General features: G+C 38.6%; 1 protein-coding gene across 3 annotated transcripts in view; it reads right to left on the bottom strand.

Annotated features, from left to right (window-relative positions):
* CUNH8orf34 (chromosome unknown C8orf34 homolog) overlaps nucleotides 1–22,625 on the bottom strand; it is a 967,955-nt gene that overhangs the window by 563,971 nt on the left and 381,359 nt on the right. For all 3 annotated transcript variants that reach the window (XM_073583858.1, XM_073583859.1, XM_073583860.1), the window contains exons 11-12: nucleotides 14,379–14,499; nucleotides 4,567–5,072 (exon numbers count right to left, since the gene is read on the bottom strand). In XM_073583858.1, the coding sequence (XP_073439959.1) occupies nucleotides 4,567–5,072; nucleotides 14,379–14,499 (627 nt within the window). The remainder of the gene's footprint in view (nucleotides 1–4,566; nucleotides 5,073–14,378; nucleotides 14,500–22,625) is intronic.

The following is a 22,625-nucleotide window of genomic DNA, read 5'->3' as shown; positions in this document are numbered from 1 at the left end:
TTTAGGGCCTTGAAAAAATGTGCCTGTGTGTGTTCTACCTAATCTTTAAAGGAGATCTTGGCATATGTTTTAAAAAATAATTACATTTATTTTATCTCAGCTAGAAGGCACGGAGGAGTTGATCCAGGAATTCCACAATTCAAACCCTAAGTTAATATGATATCTGCATTTTTATGCAAATTAAATTAACAATAAAACTGTTGCTGCTTCCTGTAGCTGAATGCAACCAGCTTCGAAGTGTTTTTGGATGGTCAGGGAGATAAACTGAATCTCAAGTATGAAATAAGTAAGACAGCATGACATAATATACAAGGTTGAGAGACTGTGGTATTAGTGGGTTCTGGTTCATCGACAGGTCAGTAACTAAGGAAATCATGAACATTTCAGTTATCTACCTTAAATTTTTTTTTTTTCCTTTTGATGAATTTGCCAAAAAAAACGATTTTTGTGTCTAATATATGAAAAAAAATTACATATTTACTGTATATTTAAAGGAAGAAAGAAAGTTATCCCATATTTTCTTGCAAAGTCAGTTGTCAGGTGCAGATACTTCATGACTTACATAAGCTCCAACCATAGAAGAAAAAAATAAAAAATCAAAAAATACATAGCTACACAGTGATGTTGATAAAAAATCATCTTATCATCATTTAATATTGGTCTAAGAAAAATAAAACCATGTGAGGTCCTCAACTTACAAGGAAATATACTACCAAAATGGCAAGGGGTTAAATTCCTGGACCCATTTTTGAATATTCTTTTACAAATTGCCTGTAATAGAATAGGTTTCGAGAAAAGTATATAGGCCCTTTTAGAATCATTTGATGGCAACATCCATCGAATAAATTGTGGCAAAACTTGTTTTTTCCTCACCTTCTTCCCAGAGCCATAACTTCTTTATTTTTCTGTCCAAAAATACCCATTTTTTTGTGAAACGAGTTATACTTTTGAATGACATCATTCATTTTACCACATAGAGTACTGGAAAACGGGATAACATTCTAAGCGGGGAGAAATTGTGAAAAGAAAAAAAAAAAAAATTCTGACATTGTGTTTTGAAAATTGATTTTATAATATACATTGTGTGGTAAAAAAAAAGACCTCCCGATATAATTCTCCTCATCAGTCCAATTATGGTAATACTAAACATCCAGTTTATTATATTACTTTAGTGGTAAAAAAAGAAATCAGAAGTTTAAAAAAAAAAGTTTAAGGTGTTGTATCACCATTTTCTGAGACCTAAAACATTTGGTCAATTGGGCTCTGTGATGGCTTATTTTTTGCGAGGCGAGGCAATGTTTTTATTGATACCATTTTGGGATAGGTAAGACGTTCTGACGCTGTGATCGCTTGTTACAGCATTTTTTGTGGTATTTCAGAGACCTAAAGAAATGAATTTTGGCGAACTTGAATTTTTGCCATTTACCAATCAGGTTAATTATTTTTATATTAGATCTGACTTTTCTGGACATATGTATTGCTATGTGCTTTTATTTTTATTTTTAATGGGTGGAAAAAGGGGTTTATTTAATCTTCTATGTTTCTTTCTTTTTTTCATATTTTTTAAAATTATTTTTTTAATTTTCTAAATGTCTACATTTAGAAATTGAGACAGTTAAAGCTTCTAGATTTGTCATATCCAGTAAGCCACACAGTATACAAACTGCAAATTATATTTCAGTGCTTTCATCCAGGTGAAAGTGCTTTAGCAATACTGTACAATCATTTTCAATAAGAAAATTGCTGCAATCCATTTGTTTTAAAATGTCAATGTTGTCATCATGTAAAGTCAGTCTAAAACTGTATGTGTCGGTGCAAAGTGAATCACATTAGTGTTGACATTTTCTCCTAGTTGGACAGACGCCCCAAGGTTATAAAGTCCAATGTACTCATTTGCTTAATTTACAGGTTTATTTCTATTACATCAGCATCATGATAAGTTATGCACAGGGTTTGCATGGCACGATGATTCCATTCTATGTTTGGGGACCATTCTATCATACAATATGTAACAACAAGTCAATGCTATTTTTCAGTGTTGATGTTAAATTAAGAAACCACGAGGTTTCAGTATATAGTCATTGACTGCTTCAGTTACAATACATATAGCTTAACTGGGGTCTTTCAATTTAGTTTTGCAGAGTAAAAACCGTCCCCAACTGTCCAGAGCTGTAATATCAGTATTAAACACGCACACAAGTCCTGTACACTTGCTCCAAGAATAATATTTACACTTCTCAGACAACCTTGACTCCATTATTATGTTTCCTCCAAGTAAAATAATAACAACTATACTCACCTCTGGTGCCGACACCATTCCAGCGGTGTTGCCACTTGCTCTACTGTGGCTCGCGTGACATAACAATGATCCCTGCGGCCAATGACTGGCCACTTCACTCTCCCCTTCTTCGGACATAACAGACATTTGGAGGTGATAGAGCAACCACAGCTGTGACTTCCTCCAGATGTCAGTTACATAAGAAGGGGAGAGTGAAGCGGCTCAGATTGGCCGCAGGAATTATGTGACCTAACAATGTCACGCAAAGCCCCAGGAGAGCCAGTGCCAACATCTAAGGTGAGTATAGCTGCAATTATTTTACTTGGGGGAAACAGTGATTGAGATGGGGTTGTTCAAGTAATGGACAACTCTTTAACACTGTATTTCCTTATTCCTAAATTGGTCATCCACCTAAAAAGATGTGAATAAATAGCTGGATTTTGGGCTGGCATTTCTAATCTTAACCTCTTTCTGACATCTGACATACTATCCCGTCCACGTGCCCTAGGCCCGTATGCCCATGGACAGGATAGTATGTCATAGCGATCAGCTGCGCTCACGGGGGGGAGCGCAGCTGATCATGGCCGGGTGTCAGCTGATTATCACAGCTGACACCCGGCACTATGTGCCAGGAGCGATCACGGACCACTCCTGGCTCCCAGCACACTGCAATCAAACATGATTGCAGTGCACCAGGGCATAGGGAAGAACCACGCAGGGAGGGGGCGATGTGCTTGCATTGTTCCGAGGGTCTCCTCTCTGCAGGCTCTCGGATCCAAGATGGCCATGGGGGCCTTCTGGGTCCTGAAGGGAGGCGGCTTTCTCAGTGCCTGCAAACAATGCTTTATCATCATACTGCCGAATAAAAAGTGCAATAACACGCGAACAAAAAGACGGATCTAAATAACCATGATACCACTGAAAACGTCATCTTGTCCCGCAAAAAACAAGCCACCATACAGCATCATCAGCAAAAAAATAGAAAAGTTATAGCTCGCAGAATAAAGCGATGCAAAAATAATTATTTTTTATATAAACTTGATTTTATTGTATAAAAGTGCCAAAACATTAAAAAAATATAATTGCGGTATAGCTGAAATCGTACTGACCCGAAGAATAAAACCGCTTTATCGATTTTACCACACGTGGAACGGTGTAAACGCCCCCCCAAAATAAAATAATGAAATGCTGTTTTTTGTTCATTCTGCATCCCAAAAATCGGAATAAAAAGCGATCAAAAAATGTCACATGCCCAAAAAAGGCACCAATAAAAATGTCAACTCATCCTGCAAAAAATAAGACCTCACACGACTCTGTGGGTCAAAATATGGAAAAATTATAGCTCTCAAAATGTGGTGATGCAAAAACTATTTTTTGCTATAAAAAGCGTCTTTTACCGTGTGACTGTTGCCAAATAAAAATCCGCTATAAATAGTAAATCAAACCCCCCTTTATCACCCCCTTAGTTAGGGAGAAATAATAAAATTTAAAAAAAAGTATTTATTTCCATTTTCCCATTAGGGTTAGGGTTAGGGTGAGGGCTAGGGTTAGGGTTGAGATTAGGAGGTAATGGGGTTAAGTAAAAACTGAATTTTTAAATACTATAAACACATCAGTAGTGGGAGGGTAGTGATTGCTGACATTTTGAACCTTCCAATAATATGACTGAGTTTGTATAACTCCGAAAGAACATGACGGACTCACATAAAGTTCATTGGAGCTTGTGCCGTTTTCCTATAAATTTGGCAAATAAAAATCTTTCCTTTATCTCCTATAAAGTTGGCAAATATTTTTTTTCAAATTATGGATGACAAAATTTTTAGGTTTATAAACTAAACATAAAATAATGATGTGAACACAATATAAGATCAAATTTAGGTTCCCGTACTTTCAAGATTATCATATTATCAGTTCTGACAGTCTTGACATTAGCCCGTCCACTTATGTTCCAAAGACTTCCTAGTATGCACCCTTTTACTGCTTGCTGCACAGGGATTTGGCCTTTGCTGAAGCAGTGCCTGGGTTAAATCAGTGGAGTAGTTGATCGACCAACATGACCTAGACTAACATTCTGCCTACTAATATTATTGTCAAGCACACTGCTCGGCATGGGCGAAACTACTGTCCTGTCTGAAGTCAGCACTGCACTAGGAATCGGAAAAGTTTGTGGCAACCAGTAGGAAAGACAGGCCCAAGTAAGTATGTTACTTATACAGCAGTAAAATTAACTCAAAAACAATTACTGAATTGAAACAGAAAGAATTTTCATCATATAAATTTAATTGTACCTCTGCAACACTGTTCCGATGAGATGCCATTCCCAGAGTGTCAGCAGGAAGCTGAACAGGAACTCCTGATAGTGCACCAGAAGTCCACCCAACTTGACTTTTAACAGTTACAGATCTACTTCTATGTCCTGGGGAGATTCCATCTTTGTTTCCCTGATTACTTGGAGTGAGGGGTCTGTTCAACAAGCTATTAGGAGTTACTGGTCTGGTCAATGGAGTCACAGGTGTTTGAAGTTTAGTTGTCTGTGAATTTGGAGTCTGTGGTCTACTGTTTGGTGGATTTGAACCATGGGTTCTGCTGTTATTTAAAGGAGGTGACTTGTTCCCTTGAAGTTGAAGCTGTAAGTTTTTTGTAGTTTGGTTTGGCACTTGTGGTTTTGTGTTTTGTACATTTGAAGCTTGGTAACTTCCTTGATGGTCATTTCCAACTGTGCCAACTCCTTGTTGGTTAGCTGGGCTCCGTGACATACTTACTTCAGCTATTAGTGCCAAGTCTTTTTCAATATCTGAAACATCAAAACAAAATTAACTTTTTTTTTTATAGAAGCAGTGAAAATAGCTTGAAATAACTATTTTTATTTCAGTTTCCTTTTCTATTACTTTTTAAACTTTGTTCTTCCGACAGACCATGTCTTTGTTGTCTGTGCCTCAAACCACTAAAGCATGGGTAAACATGAACTTTCTGGTAGTATTGTCTTTAAAAATTCTCAATGCACCAATTTAATCTCTAAAAAAAGTCAATACGATAATTGATAGCATATGAAGTTAAACAATTCAGAATTCAAGTAATCATCTAAAATCCCAGTTTCCGAACTCGAAAACTCTACGCCGTAGAAATTTTACACAATCTTTAGACCTAAATTACATTATCAAGAAATTTGAAAAAATACATTGTTGTTGTACACGGTGGAAATACTACTTATAATGGGATAAATAAGACAATTTGTAAAACAAACAATTCAAATTCAGAAATGTGATGATTTACTGTTAAGAAAACACTCAAAAAAGGCTTTACAAATGGCCATATATGTAATTAAAATGAAAATTTTATTGAGAACACACACATAACAAATATGTATTAAAAAGCAATAAGACAGTAGCCACAGGTACAAAAAAGGTGGGTACACCCGAGAATATACAGAGTAATCCTCCCAAAACAGCAAGTTTTAGAAAAGGCTAAAAAAATGTATCAGTCCATCATCCTATTATGTACACATATCACACCAAGGTAACATGCTTTTTATTTGTGAAGGTGACAATGAGAATAAGATGAGCTGGACAATTTTAAAAATAGAAAATCTCATTAAAACTCTTAGGCCCAAACATATTAGGCTGACTATTTCTTAAGACACTCTAGCCAGGTTTAGATGACACTCTAATGTGTATGGAGGTGCTACCAGACTGATGGTTTGGGGAGATGTTGATCATGCATGTTCAATTTCAGATGTGTCAGCCAGCGGCTTTCTCTTAGAGAGCACCAAAGTTTTGACCGACTGATCGTCCTTTGCATCGTTCTGCCAACAGCTGTCTTATGTGTATGGGGTCCTTTACTTGCTCCCCAAAGTACATAATGGTTCTTATGGATTGGCAATATGACTGTCTTGGTGTGTCAGACTACAGTGGCATGCAAAACCTTGTACACCCCTGGTCAAAATTACTGTTATTGTGATCAGTTAAGCAAGTTGAAGATTAAATGATCTCTAAAAAGGCCTAAAGAAGGATGACACATTACAAGAAAGGAAAATGGGCCAATTCAAAAGTTTGGGTCCACTTGGAGATTTGTGTGCTCAGATAACCTTGACCAAGGAGATTCCACAATAATAGTAATTTTGAACAGAGGTACCTTAAATTTTAGATGACACTGTACACTGTATAAAATCAAAGTCAGTTTCACAATCTATGCAATGAAACTGAAGCATTACTATAGGGTCAATGACTTAATCAATTATGATACTTAATCCTTTACATTATTTCTTGTTTCTGAGAGCTATGCTCAACTTTTTTGTTGTACTCGGTTTTCAATGTTTTTGAATGCTAAAGGTCTTTTTTATACACTTGTTTCTGTTTTTAAGGTAATTAAGTGTACCTAATCAAGAAGTTTTTTCATTTTTGTGCTTTACTTTCCGTTCTGTAGTGTGTGAATGTATACTAATCCTAATGTCAAAGTTTTCACCTGTTGTATACCAAAAATAGCTATTACCGTATGGTCTCAAATGTTAGTTTTTCTTCATCCCAAATCAAATGTATTCAATAGGATACAATCCCTGAAGTCTTCTCGCTTGGGAAAGCATTCTGATACTGCCAACTGTAGTTTTTATTGATCATGTGTAAAATTCTCAATCGTAGCTGTAAAAACTACAGTAAGAGCCAAGAATAATTTTTAAGCTTGTGCAATAAATTTGAATACAGATGGAACATTGGTCCAAAACAATCACTATAAAAGCAATGATTACTGCTCAATCTATTAAACTTGTGGATAGATAAACTGACCTAACTTAAAAATGCATGTCCCTCCAACAGAAATTTACCTGCATGATATGACTAGAGGGAAATACACAAAAGAAGGTACGATACATAATAGCACGTGTTCCGAAAAGAATGACTTCTAATAGTACATAAAGGTTAAGGCAAAGTAAAAGTGAGGGTGGCATTTTATAGTAAATTCAGAAAGGGACTTCTGAATTAACCATAATTTACTGTTAAGGTGATACGTAGTCACCGAGAACATGGCAATATTTAGGTTAAGGCTATGTGCAAGGAGTTTTTGAAATAATCTTTGCAGAAACTCTCCAAATCCTCCTTGAAATCTCAAAAGCCCTGAAAACTGAGTTTTTGCTCAGCTTCTCCTCTGAAAACTCAGTGAGCACATAGCTTAAAGGGGTTTTTCCCCTTCAAGCTTTTTCAGCCTATAAGCTTGTGATATGTGATATCTAAAAATAATTAAAATCAGCATTACTGACCTTTCCCGGTTTCAAGACCACTGCATCCAGTGATTGTTCCCATTAAAGGGAATCTATCACCAGGCTTTTACTACCCCATCTGAGAGTAGCATGATGTAGGGGCAGAGACCCCGATTTCAGTGGTGTGTAACTTACTGGACTGCTGCTGTCATTTTGATAAAATAACTGCTTTCTCTGCTGCAAATCTAGCAGTTCTCTGAATACTGTGCTCAGTATAACCCTACCCACACCCTTGATTGACAGTTTCCGGTTTCCGTGCATAAGCAAAAAGTTGCCAATCAGTGGTGGTGCATGAATATGGAGGACCACATGGTAGCAGGTTTACCAGTTTAATGATAATTTCCTGCTGCAAAAACAGTGTTTTTATGAAAACTACACTAAGCAGCTCAGTAATTGACACAGTGCTAAAATCAGGATCTCTGACTCTACATTGTGCTGTTCTCAGATAAGATGGCAATAAAGTGTTTGAAAAAACAATGGTACAGAATATATGAATATGAACCCCATTTTGCACCGTTACAGTGCAAGTGGGAAAAGCCAGGCAAAGCGCCAGAATTGGTGCATCTAATAGATGCGCCTTTTCTGGGCAGCTGCGGGCTTCTATTTTTAGGCTGTGAGGCAATAATCAAGGCCCCTTACCAGCCTGAAAATACCAACTTACAGCTGTCTGCTTCAGCTAGGTTGGTTGAAAAACGGACCCCACGCCGTTTTTTTTAATTATTTAAATAATTTTAAAAATATAGCCTTTATTCCTGATAACCAGCCTTGCTGAAGCTGACAGCGGAGGGTTGCAGCCCACAGCTGTCAGTTTTGCCTGGCTGGTTGGCAAAAATACAGGGGAATCCCACGTCATTTTTTAATTTATTTATTTATAGCGCAGGCGGTGGCTGATGAATACTGCCATCAGCTGCCGCCTGCTCTCGCTGTTAACAGTTGAATATAACTCTCAGCATTGTCCTCTGCTAGTGCTGATCACATCATGGGCAAGGGACAGTGATATGAGCTGTCTTCACTTCAGCACCCAGCGCTGGGGAACAGCGTGAATATTACCGCTGATTCACAGGCGTCACTGTCACACAGGGATGTCGTCCATGTGTCATCAATGTGCTCCTGTGTGGGACGTTTTGTGGCCCGAGCTGCTACCGGAATCACTGATGTCTGAAAGAGCTCTTAGTGAACTCGGTCACTGACAGAACTTTGGCCGACTTTTGCCGATTTTTAGGAAAAAAAGCTCAGGAATCTGGACACAAATCCGAATGTGCAACGTTCGTGCTGAATTTGAGATTGGCGAACATTTTCTGAACAAGTTCGCTCATCTCTAACCACTAGTACAGAACACATTTGGCATAAATAGCTTTTCGATATACTTAAGGTGTAAAAGGCACATACCTCCTTTATTGTGAGTAGCACTGATTAATCTACATTACATACTGTATATTTCACAATTTTCCCAATACAATTAAAAAAACAAGTTCACAGTAGATCATACAATAATATTAATAATAGTAACACGATATAATAGAGTATGGCTTGTGCCTACAGGTGTTAATCAGCTTGTATAGAAAATCCATGTTACATGATATAAAACAAAATGTCACTTTTTCCATTAGATATTAAATAACTGAATAGAAATTATTGCTGAAATCGATGCAAGGATCATGCCTTCTCATGATAGTATTGTTGCACGAAACTGAGAAATGCTCAGGAGCTGATATGGCAGCAAAAATGTGCCACTGTCAAACTCTTAAGTGCTGACATTTCTTGCAGTTCTCTAGGGCAAAACACTACAAGCAATTCACTCGCAGGCAGTTAAGGCAGTCAAGTCAAATGGAAAGGAGAACATGGTGTTCTGCCCATAGAGGGAATGATGATTCATGAGCATAACCCACAAACTGTTTAGTCTCATCCCTGAGAAGAATAATTAAGGAAGTAATAAAAAGTGTGAAAATGTCATAGTTTTGAAAAGTTATATATTTTTATATTACAATCCTTTTTATAAATAAAAAAATACATATTCCCCATTTGACATTACTCTATAGACTGTCAGTATGTGATCCACAATCAACATACGACTTGAGCACATCTACAAGCCTTGCTTCTAACATGAGCATGAGTATGGTGTAAGTGCATGATGCTAAGCAGGAAGCCACTCATTGCTTCATGCGACATCCACAAATATATTCAATGACTTTCTGTAGTGCAGTGAATTATCCAACCTGTCACTTTTATACTCACAGGTTGCAAGATCTAGCAAGCGTTGATCTATGGCAAAACCAGAGACCGTTGTTATACCTCCAGCTGTAACAGCAATCATTGACTCTCCACGATCAAGCTGCGGGGAGCCAGGGGAATGATCTCCCTCAGTGATTCTCCTTACATGCTGAGGTTGCTACTGACTTTGGTATGTATGGAGTTAATTGAGCTGCTGCAAGCACCTGACAATACTTTTTCCCATGAACAAAGTACATTGCAATCAACAGTTTAAATAATTTATCTTGGAATAGAAATAACTTCCAAAACTGGATGTGTTTAAAAAAAATGTTCCTGTGCTGAGATAATCTTATATAGCCTTTATGTGTCTAGGAGTTCCAATACAAGACAATTTCAACAGAATGTGTATGAGGCGCTACTTTATGTGTAATACAGGGTTTTGGCAGCTCTTTCTTCCATCATAAATGAAACTGAAATTTCCTTTTTTAAGAATAAGAAAAAATAAATTTTGGCTTATGTATAGTATATATTTTTTTAATCCATTTTAAAAGTTGCCTTATATACAAGTCATTATACAGGAAAAAATGAATGTTTCTTAACTTTTTTTTCCTGTAAAATGCAATTTCTCATCGGTTTGGAATGTTTTATTGTCAGTCCTTAACCCTTTCCTACATTAGACGTACTATTCCGTCCATGTGACCTAAGTCCCAAGGACGGAATAGTACGTCTAGCGTGATCAGCTGCGCTCACGGGGGGAGCGCAGCTGATCGCGGCCGGGTGTCTGCTGATTACAGCTGACATCCGGCACTATGTGTCAGGGGTGGTCACGGACCGCCCCGACATGCTAATCCCTGGCACACTGTGATCAAACACGATCGCAGTGTACTGGTGGTTTAGGGAAGCTTCGGCAGGGAGGGGGCTCCCTTCGTGCTTCCCTGAGACCCCCGCAGCAGCGCAATGTGCAGCGTTGCTGCGGAGGCCTCCTTCCCTGAAGGTCCCCGGATCCAATATGGCGGCGGGGACCTTTGGGGGCCTGCAGGGAGCCGGCTTCCTCATGCCTGCAAAGCGCCGGCATGAGGAAGCCTCCAGCACTGCCTGTGACAGATCGCTGATCTGTCACAGTGATCTGTGATGTGACAGATCAGCGATCTGTCACATGACAGTGATGTCCCCCCTGGGACAATGTAACAAAGTTAAAGAAAAAAAAAGTGTAAAAATAATTTATAAAAAAATTGCTAAATAAATGAAAAAAAAAATATTCCCTAATAAATTCATTTTTTGAAAAAAAAATACAATAAAAGTACACATATTTGATATCGCCGCGTCCGTAACGACGTGTCCTATAAAACTTTCCCACTAGTTAACCCCTTTATTGAACCCCTTAAAAAATAAAAATAAAAAAAGAAGCAAAAAATAAAGCTTTATCACTATACCGCCGAACAAAAAGTGCAATAATGCGCGATTAAAAAGACGGATATAAATAACCTTGGTACCACTGAAAATGTCATCTTGTCCGGCATAAAACGAGCTGCCACACAACGTCATCAGTGAAAAAATAAAAAAGTTATAGCTCACAGAATAAAGCGATGCAAAATAATTATTTTTTATATAAAATTGTTTGCATAAAAGCGCCAAAACATAAAAAAGACATAAATGAGGTATCGCTGTAACCGTACTGACCCGAAGAATAAAACCGCCTTAACAATTTTACCGCACGCGGAACGGTGTAAACGCACCCCCCAAAAGAAATTCATGAAACGCTGGTTTTTGTTCATTCTTCGTCCCAAAAATCGGAATAAAAAGCGATCAAAAAATGTCATGTGCCCGAAAATGGTACCAATAAAAACGTCAACTCGTCCCACAAAAAATAAGACCTCACATGACTCAGTGGGTCAAAATATGGAAAAATTATAGCTCTCAAAATGTGGTGATGCATAAACTATTTTTACATTAAAAAGCGTCTTTTAGCGTGCTACAGCTGCCAAGCATAAAAACCCACCATAGATAGTAAATCAAACCCCCCTTTATCACCCACTTAGTTAGGGAAAAATAATAAAATAAAAAAAATGTATTTATTTCCATATTCCCATTAGGGTTAGGGTTAGGGTTAGAGGTGTGTTGGTGTTAGGGTTGGAGTTAGAATTGGGGGGTTTCCACTGTTTTGGTACATCAGGGGCTTTCCAAACGCAACATGTCGTCCGATCTCAATTCCAGCGAAAAAAGTCAAATGGCGCTGCTTCCCTTCCGAGCTCTGCCATGCCCCCAAATAGTGGTTTACCCCCACATATTGGGTATCAGCGTACTCAGGACAAATTGCACAATAACTTTTAGGGTCCTGTTACTCTTGGGAAAATAGAAATTGGGGGTGAAAAGATCATTTTTGTGGAAAAAATATGATTTTTTTAATTGTACGGCTGTATGTTATAAACTTCTGTGAAGCCCTTGGGGGTTCAAAGTGCTCACCACATATCTAGATAAGTTACTAGGGGGTCTAGTTTCCAAAATGGTGTCACTTGTGGGGGGTTTCCACTGTTTAGACACATCAGGAGCTCTCCAAACTTGACATGGCATCCGATCTGAATTCCAGCCAATTTTGCAGTGAAAAAGTCAAACGGCGCTCCTTCCCTTCCGAGCTCTGCCATGCACCCAAACAGTGGTTCCCCCCCACATATCAGGTATCGGCGTACTCAGGACAAATTGCACAATAACTTTTCCAGTCCAATTTTTCCTGTTACCCTTGGTAAAATAAAAAAATTGAATCTGAAGTATTTTTTTTGTGAAAAAAAGTTAAATACTCATTTTTTTTAAACATTCAAAAATTCCTGTGAAGCACCTGAAGGGTTAATAAACTTCTTGAATGTGGTTTTGAGCACCTTGAGGGGTGCGGCTTTTAGAATGGTGTCACTTTTGGGTATTTTCAATCATATTGACCCCTCAAAGTGACTTCAAATGTGATGCGGTCCCTAAAAATAAAATGGTGTTGTAAAAATGAGAAATTGCTGGTCAACTTTTAACCCTTATAACTTCCTAACAAAAACAATTTTGGTTCCCAAATTATGCTGATGTAAAGTAAACATGTGGGAAATGTTACTTATTATGTTTTTTCAGTGCCATATCTCTGTGATTTAAGAGCATAAAAATTCAAATTTGGAAAATTGCGAAATTTTCAAAATTTTCGCCAAATTTCCATTTTTTTCACAAAAAATACAAGTTATATGAATGATATTTTACCACTAACATGAAGTACAATATGTCATGAGAAAACATTGTCAGAATCACCGGGATCCATGGAAGCGTTCCAGAGGTATTACCTCATAAAGGGACAGTGGTCAGAATTGTATTAACATGCAAACCACCCTTGGGAGTAAAGGGGTTAAAGAGGAGTAAAAGTGTGACATCTTTATTGTCAGCAGTGTTCTGGGAGTCTGAGATGCTTACAGTGGTCTTCCCCATTCTGTTCTCTTTCCATTTACTACTTTTCCCTCCATTTGAACATTTTCACTGCCCCCAGATCTCTTTGTAGGATCTGCCAGAAAAAATCTCAGCTTTCCTATTGACTCCCATTTTACTCATTACTTGAAATGAGCATGCGAGTATTAGAAATTGCTCGGTTCGAGCAAAGAGCACCCGAGCATTTTAGTGCTTGCTCATCCATACTGAGGATCCATTCCCAGGATGCGAATATGATGTCCCTTTGTGGGAAAGGGTTAAAGACTTGTGATTTTTGAGGGCCCTGTTAGAGATGTTGCATTGGGGCCCACAAGCTTTAAGTTACTCTATTTCCTCTAGTGATCATACATTTATCATCTGTGCTGTCGATTAGTGGTAAATGTATTTAGTGTGAAAATCCAAGCTTCAGTGAAGGATCTGAATACTGAGATTCAACGTTGTCATGTGAAGTAGAGATGGACAAGGATGGAACCATCATCAAAGACAAAGAAAAGTACCGTAATTTCCTTTTAAGGGAATCTGTCAATAGGATCAACCCTTCTAAGCCATCTATATGGACATATAGGCCATAGGAAGCTGGAAATGATATTTTAATAACTGTGATCCGAGGCCTTATTCTAGAGAAATCCACATTTTCCTTAATACGTAAATGAGCTGTTAGGACCTATGGGCCGGGCCTAGATCTCCCTAAGAATCTGCCTTTGTAGCTTATTGTAAATAAAATGGAATGTTACCAGTCTGAGATATGCAATGACTGACAGTCTGCTCCCATGATCTACATGTGTCACAATGATAATGTGCCCTTTCATGTAAAATAGAAGGCAGTGTGTCAGGGAATCTATGTCCCACCCATAGATCTTAACATTTCATTTACATGTTACGAAAAAAAAAGCATGGCTTTCTCTGGAATAAGACATTGGATCGCAGATGCTAAGTTATCATTTCATTTTACTTCCTATGAACTTCGTGGACATATCGATGTCTTAAAAGGGTTGATCCTACTAACAAATTCCCTGTAAAATCTAGCAATAGTCGGAAATTTGCGGGTGTTTTAAAAAGAAATGTTCAATAAAGCTATTGCAGCTCCCTGATATAATGCAGCTGGATGAGTTACTGAGCTCCCGCTTCACTTTCAGCCGGATGAAAGCTCTCGTACACCTCGCACACTAAAGTGTAGTTTTCAGCACATACCAGCTAGATGCTTTTCCATGCTCTGCAGTTCCTTTGCGGTTAAAGCTTCTTTCAAGAGTTTTTGGTTCGGTGAGCCCCCACTTCTGGCAGACAAGACATCCAAGTCCCAGACTGGTTGACGCTAAAGAAGTTCAAAAAGTGAGAGAATGTACTTTTACAAACAAGTTGAAAATGGAAATAGGAAAGCAATAATTATATGTTCCTTCCACACTGAGATTTTTGGAATCAAGTTGTTTCCTATTAGAAGTGTCTGGTGTCCTGAGCACTTTCAGGAATAGGATGTTAACTGTGTAAAGCATCAATAATAAATCTTCCATCCAGCTACTCTGTAGAATTATCACACATTGAAAGCCAGGAATAAGTTACAACACATCTATGTCAGACGATCTCCATCGTGTGCCTTACTTAGATATCATTTTCCAGCTTAATTTCTATTAAATCAATTAGTTCAGTGTTGGATCTGGAGATTGGACATAGTAGAGCCTTGGTTTTAAAATGAGACTAACATGTATATGTCAACATTGGAGGTAACTCACACAAAAAAGAGTTTCTTAATTAATAATTGTCTCATTTCCACAAAACTTGTTTCGGAAAATTCCTGCACCCCGGCTGTAGTTTGTTTAAAAAAACAAACTGTGCTTAACTCACCCTACTTGAGCCTCTCATGTATCGGTGATTGTCTGCAGCGCCGATGTCACGCCAACAGCGCTACCGCTAATAACTGAGCTCAGCGGTTCTACCCATGTGACTACAGAAGCCACTCAGAACCACTGAGCTCACCGATTTTCTGTCACACTCTGTCAATGTGACATCAGCACTGCATACAATAGCGGACACTGGGAGCAGCGGAGGAGAGTCAACAATGGACCCAGGATAGGCGAGTAAAGATCAGGTTTTGGGTTTTTTTAAAGAAAGCTGCAGCTGGAGGAGAGACAGTTTTTTTTAAACTGGAAAACTCATTTAAGGGCATATGGAAAGGTGTTTGTGCTTAAAGGTTTTTCCTATATTAAAGTAGGTCATAGAGATGTCATGTAGTGGAATCAGCTACTAAGGCTCTGTTCACATGTCTGTTTATCTTTTTCATTTGTCTGCTACATTTAGAGCAGAAAAATATAACATAAATAGAACCAGCATCCTGTGCATTCTTGTGTCAAAAAGAAGTAGAGTGGTCCCATTCATTTATATAGGGTTTGTGACAGTGTCAGACTGGGGTGCCAAGGGCCCACCAGTAACTAACTCCAGGGCCCAACTTTTCAATTACATGCAAATGTAACATTATCCTTTTTCTCTATAAGAAGAAAAATTCTTTATCTAAAAAAATAATTAAAGCTGCCAAAAAGGAAACAGAGAAGCACATTGCTAAGGAGAGTAAAACTAATCCCAAGCTGTTCTTCAACTATATCAATAGTAAAAGAATCAAAAGTGAAAGTGTAGGCTCATTAAAAAATTGTGAGGAAAGTATGGTTGTAGATGACGAGGAAAAAGCTAATATATTAAACACCTTCTTCTCCACGGTATTCACAGTGGAAAATGAAATGCTAGGTGAAATGCCGAGAGACAAAGAAAACCCTATATTAAGGGTCACCAATCTAACCCAAGAAGAGGTGCAAAACCGGCTAAATAAGATTAAAATAAATAAATCTCCGGGTCCGGATGGCATACACCCACGAGTACTAAGAGAACTAAGTAATGTAATAGACAAAACATTATTTCTTATATTTAGAGACTCTATAGCGACGGAGTCTGTTCCACAGGACTGGCGCATAGCAAATGTGGTACCAATATTCAAAAAGGGCTCTAAAAGTGAACCTGGAAATTATAGGCCAGTAAGTCTAACCTCTATTGTTGGTAACATATTTGAAGGGTTTCTGAGGGATGTTATTCTGGATTATCTCAATGAGAATAACTGTTTAACGCCATATCAGCATGGCTTTATGAGGAATCGCTCCTGTCAAACCAATCTAATCAGTTTTTATGAAGAGGTAAGCTATAGACTGGACCAAGGCGAGTCATTGGATGTGGTATATCTTGATTTTTCCAAAGCGTTTGATACCGTGCCACACAAGAGGTTGGTACACAAAATGAGAATGCTGAGAATGCTTTGGCATTGGCTTATTTTCCTTATTGTAAGTTTTAAAATGACAATATATAATTTTTTTGGCCTAAAATACAGAGAAAATGTGTCATCTTTAACTTTAGCCCTTTTAGAGATCATTCCATCTTCAACTTGCTTAACTGGTCACAATAACAGTAATTTTGACCAGGGGTGCCCAAACTTTTACATGCCACTGTAAGTATATAAGGGGACAATACAAATACCTCTCCGAGGATCGGTTTATACCAAGGAAGGTGACGGTCACAAGGGGGCATTCTCTGTGACTGGAGGAGAGAAGGTTTTTCCACCAACATAGTAGGAGGATTCTTGACTGTTAGGGCAGTGAGAATCTGGAATTCTCTGCCTGAGGAGGTGGTGATGGCGAACTCAGTCGAAGGGTTCAAGAGAGGCCTGGATGTCTTCCTGGATCGTAACAATATTGTATCTTACAGTTATTGTTAGGTTCTTTAGAAGGACGTAGATCTGGGGATTTATTCTGACTGAATTTTATAGGCTGAACTGGATGGACTAATGTCTTTTTTCGGCCTTACTAACTATGCTACTATGCTCAATCACAAATTTATATAGTAATGAACTGGGTGGATTGTTACAGGAATAAGATGCTGTCTGTGTCTGTACATGGTGATTCATGTATATAATGCCAAGTGCTGCTCATATAAGAGGGTGGTGGCCCACTCTTGCACAGGGGCCCAATGGATGATTCTCCTGTTCACCTGTAGACCAGTATAAGCCTAGGTCCGTCTAATTTCCTTGTGTTGCTTATTTTTAGAATGGCCAAAATAATAGTCCAACATGCAGAACTTTTCCTTCAAAAATAAACAACAAACATAAATCAGACAGAATGATCAGACAGAAAACAATGAGGTTTTCTGCTTTTGCTTTACAGAGCAACAAACAGGATGCTAATTCTATAGTTTATCTCTTCTGTTTGTTCTAAATAGACGAATGGAAAAGATTAACAGACGTGTGAAAAGAGCCTAGATGTCAGATCAACGCGCATCAGATAAACGGTTATTTATCTGAATAACTGCATGTAATACTCTATTTCCCCTGTAGTGGCCACTCTAGGGAATATCAGCAGCTGACAATTCACGTCTGGCACAAGCTGATCTTCTGCTAAAGCGACTACGTGATGAGACCACCTCCATAAGACATGATTGTTTTTTTTTTGTTTCATGGAGAATAATTTGCCAATCCAATTTTCTGCAGTTAACAAAATGTGTTTTGTATAACGACTTGTATACCAATTGTACAACAATTATAACTCTGCACTGTGTCATTCCTCTGCTATTCTGGAAATGTGGAAAATAATTTACAACTGTGTATTGATAATCTCACGGTCAATAGAATGTCAGCACAATCTGGTATTGTCCAATTAGCGTTCAATTTCAGACTTTGCATGGATGTCCACCAGCTTTACAGGGGCACTACCAGTTAAATCATAAATTTTCAAAGGGAAAAACAAAAAAGCAGCACATTGCAGAGTTATAAGAAAAGATCTTTCAGAATTGTTACTTCATAGGAAATACAAGTTCTTACCAAATCTGACATATCAGATCATTTTGAAGACCACATCATCCTTTAAGGCATTGCCTAATGACATTGTGGTTTTTAATTTTTAAACCAATAGTTTTCTTCTTTATACAGCAACTAGCTGAAGAGCCTGGCGCTGCCTGGGCATAGTAACTAACTGCGGTTAGTTATAACAAATTTTAATGATTATATATATATAAAGCTGAGTGTAGAGCCCCGCCCATTCCGCATAGCCACATTCACTATAATATCCCACATCATCCCATCAGCCAGAGCCACCGGACAACTACCACTAATCTCCCACGTCATCCCGTCAGCCATAGCCACCGGACAACTACCCATAATATCACACATCATCCCATCAGCCAGAGCCACCTGACTACTACCACTAATATCCCACATCATCCCATCAGTCAGAGCTACCGGACTACTACCCATAATATCCCACATTACCACATCAGCCAGAGCCACCAGACTACTACCACTAATATCCCACATCATCCCGTCAGCCAGAGCTACCGGACTACTACCCATAATATCCCACATCATCCCGTCAGCCTGAGGCACCGGACAACTTCCACTAATATCCCACATCATCCCCTCAGCCTGGAGTCAGAACCAGAGCGCTGAGTGGAACGGTCCTAACTTCCATACTGGGGATCCCTTTAAGAAAGGCCTGGCATCAGAACCAGAGTGCTGAGTGGATTTGCCCTGACTTCCATACCAATGATCCCTTTAATAGAAGCCTGAGGTGAGAATCAGAGTGCTGAGGGATTTACCCTAACTTCCATACTGGAGATCCCTTTAAGAGAGCCTGGGGTCAGTACCAGAGCATTTGAAGGCAATTGCCCAGACTTCCATACCGGAGATCCCTTTAAGAGAGGCCTGGGGTCAGAATTAGAGCGCTGGATGGATTTGCCCTGACTTCCATGCTGGAGATCCCTTTAAGAAAGGTCTGGGGTCAGTACCAAAGCGCAGAGTGGATTTGCCCTAAATTCCATACCAATGATCCCTTTACGAGACCCTGGGGTCAGTACCAAACGCTGGAAGGATTTGCTCTGACTTCCATACCAATGATCCCTTTAAGAGGGAAGATGTGCCTACGGGATGGAGGATGTGTGATGGGGATATAGGCACAGAAGGGGGGATTCATTTCTGTCATGTGATCTCTACTCCTTTCAGGGGGGCAGACAATGGCTGCGAGCTTATGTTCCCAGGGATGCTATATTTCTCCCACCATGTCAGTGTCTGCTGAGGTGTTGTCTAGTGGGGAAACTGTTGGTCATAGCAGCCGATCACAGCTCAGCTACTTTTAACCAGCTCTGGTGAAATGAAAGATGCTTTGTGATTGGTTGGTGATATACACACACATTCATTTTTATATACAGAGATAATTTCTTATCCTCTATATAGCTATAACATATCTCGGTTGAATACTCTACTGCCTAATTTTTTTACTTTTTTATTCCAGGATATTTGTTTTGTGTTTTGCTTTTGGTTTTCTCTGCCTAAGGGCAGGTGCAGACTGTCGTATTATTGGTCCGAGTGCAATCTGACAAAACATCCGATCACACCCGGACCAATGTTATTCTATGGGGCCATGCACATACCATAATTTTTCCTTGAGCAGATTGAGTCCAAGGAAAAAAAATCACTACATGCCCAAGTTTGATCCAATACTCGGATCACACTCAGATCACACTTTTTTTCTCAATCTTCTCCTCCTCAGCGACCTGAATCTAAATGAGAACCTTGGAGATATTATATACCAGTGCATATGAAGCCACTAAGTAGTGTAGCACACTGTCTGGGTTGTTACTGATGCTCTGATTTACAGTGCCTTGAAAAAGTATTCATACCACATCAACTTTTTTTTTACATTTTTTTATGTTATAGCCACAAACTTAAAATGTATTTTATGTGAAATACCAACACAAAATAGCAAGTATTTATGAAGTGCAAAAGATATAGTACATGGTTTTATAATTATTTTAAAAATATTAATCTGAAAACTATGACGTGAATTTGTATTCAATTCTTTAAAGTTGAATACCCAAAAAAAAATTCCTGTGTGACCAATTGCCCCAAGAAGTCACATAATGAGTAAATTGAGTTCACCTGTGAGTAATTTATTATCAGTATAACTTCAGCTGTTCTGTGAAGGCCTCAGAGATTTGTTTGAGAACATTAGGGATCAAGCAGCATCATGAAAACCAAGGAACACACCAGAGAGCTCACGGAATAAGTTGGGGAAAAGAATAAAGCAGGATTAGATCATAAAAAAAATCCCAAGCTCTTAACATATCACGGAGCACTGTTCAATCCCTCATCCAAAAAAGGTAGAGAGTAAAGCACAACTGCAAACTTGCCAAGACATGGCCGTCCACCTAAACTGACATCCCAAGCAGGAGAACACTAATTCTAGAAATAGCCAAAAGGCCGATGGATATTCTGGAGAAGCTGCAGAGATCCACAGCTCAGGTGGTAGAATATGTCCACAGGAGAACTATTAGTCACATACTCCACAAATGTGGCTTTTTTGGAAGAGTGGTAAGAAAAAAAGCCATTTTTGAATCCATAAGAAATTTTGTTTGCAGTTTCCAAAAAGCCATTTAGGGGGCACAGCTAGCATGTGTAAGAAGGTGCTCTGGTCAGATGAGACCAAAGTAGAACTTTCTGGGCTAAATGCAAAATGCTATGTATGGCAGAAAATTAACACCCTGAAAATACCATCCCCACCAACAAACATGGTGGCGGAAGCACCATGCTAGGGGATGCTTTTTTTCAACAAGCACAGGGAAGCTGGTCAGAGTTGATGGGAAGATAGATAGAGCTACGTACAAGGTAATCCTGGAGGAAAACCTGTTAGAGGCTGCAAAAGATTTGAAACGGGGGCATAGGTTCACCTTCCAGCCGAACAAGACCCTAAACATACTGCCAGAGCTACATTGGAATGGCTTAGTTCAAAGCATATTCTTGTGTTTGAATGGCCCAGAGACAATCCAGACTTAAATCCCATTGAGAATCTGTGGCAAGACTTGAATACTGCTGTTCAGAGACTAAATGCATCCAATCTCACTGAGCTAGAGCTAGTTTGCAAAGAAAAATAAACAAAAATTTCAGCCTCTACATCTGCTGTTGGTAGAAACCTACCTTTAAAGACTTACATGCCATGTGTTGTCCTGCTCCCCACTGTTTGTATTTGGATTTTTAATCATCTTTGGAATAAAGGAAATTTTTATGGAAAAAAAAAATTTCTACCAGAAGCTGGACTCTCCTTTCAATTCATCTTATGGAAGAACTTCTCAGCTTGACATTACTTTTAGTTTTTTTGATCCGGAATTTATGATATTCTCCTCACACACCACTGGTGGTGGCTGTTGATAGGGATTCCTGTGGAGGGTCATTAAGGGTCAGTCGACGTGGAGCGGGGTGGGGGCATATCGCTTCCCAGGGTGCCAACATCCGCTGTAAGGAAGGGACATTTTATAGGGTAAGGCGCTATCTATCTTCCCTTGTCCACTCCTATACGTTTGATAATATTTTGTGTCTAAACATATTTTTGACACTATTTGAAGTGCATTAATTTATTACTTTTTTTGTGTGTTACTGACGGCATCAAATTCAGACCCTTTATTTTTCCCTTTTTTAAGAAAAAGAAAAATTTGGTTTTTGGGTTTTGATATTTTTAATATATATCAATAAAAGGTATTTTTTAGGTCTTTTTTTGCTTTATCTTTTTTTCGTAGTGGAGAAAACAATACTTAGGCCCTTTGAAGTCCAATAGCTCATCAGAATGCACAGTTCTACCCTGTATGAAGGAAGAAGACATCCCTTTACCTCTTGGGCCCCTGTCCGGCTGCACAGGTTGCATCAATGTTATGTCCGCTCATGCAGCCAGTCTTTCAGGACAAATAGATATTTGCCAAAATTGAAAACAATTTTGTTTTCAAATTTCTTATTGATGTAGAAAATGCTACATGTGCTGAATGATCAAATCTAATATTGGGCAAGACATCAAAGGAATACTGCCTAAATGATTTTCCTACTTAAATTCATAGAAACCATACATTTCAACTCTTTCAATCTTCACATCAGTCAAAATCATAATGTAGATCCTGAAAACTACATATTGTCACAATATTTGCAATAAATTTACAACAGAAAAAGTTTACCTTTGATTTAATTAAGACTTTTAGGAATCCTATTGATTGCAAGAAGAGCAAAAAAGTGGATCCCTAACAAAATCAAGTCTATTGCGCCAATTAAAGGGAATCAGTCATCAAGTTTTGATTACCCCTTCTGGTTTAAGGGCAGCTATCATTATTCTGACAATGTATCAATTACTGGGCTATGTGATGCTGTTTTGATAAAATCATTTTTATCTACTGCATGTCTACCAGTTCACTTAATGCCGAGCTCTTTATAACCCTGCACACACCACTGATTGGCAGCTCTCTGGGCACACTGTGCATAGGCAGAAAACTATTAATGTGTGATGGGGGTGGAGATATACAGAGCTCATAAATATAGCAGCCTACAATGCAGGAGGTTTACTAGTCCTGTAATGTTTAATGGTAATGTCCTGCTGATAAAAG

The sequence above is a fragment of the Dendrobates tinctorius genome, unplaced genomic scaffold (assembly GCF_039654945.1).
Source record: "Dendrobates tinctorius isolate UK_male_01 unplaced genomic scaffold, ASM3965494v1 ptg000082l, whole genome shotgun sequence".
In the NCBI taxonomy this organism is placed as follows: Eukaryota; Metazoa; Chordata; class Amphibia; order Anura; family Dendrobatidae; genus Dendrobates; species Dendrobates tinctorius.
The sequence above is the reverse complement of the archived record's forward strand: the minus strand, read 5'-3'. Positions and strand labels throughout refer to the sequence as shown.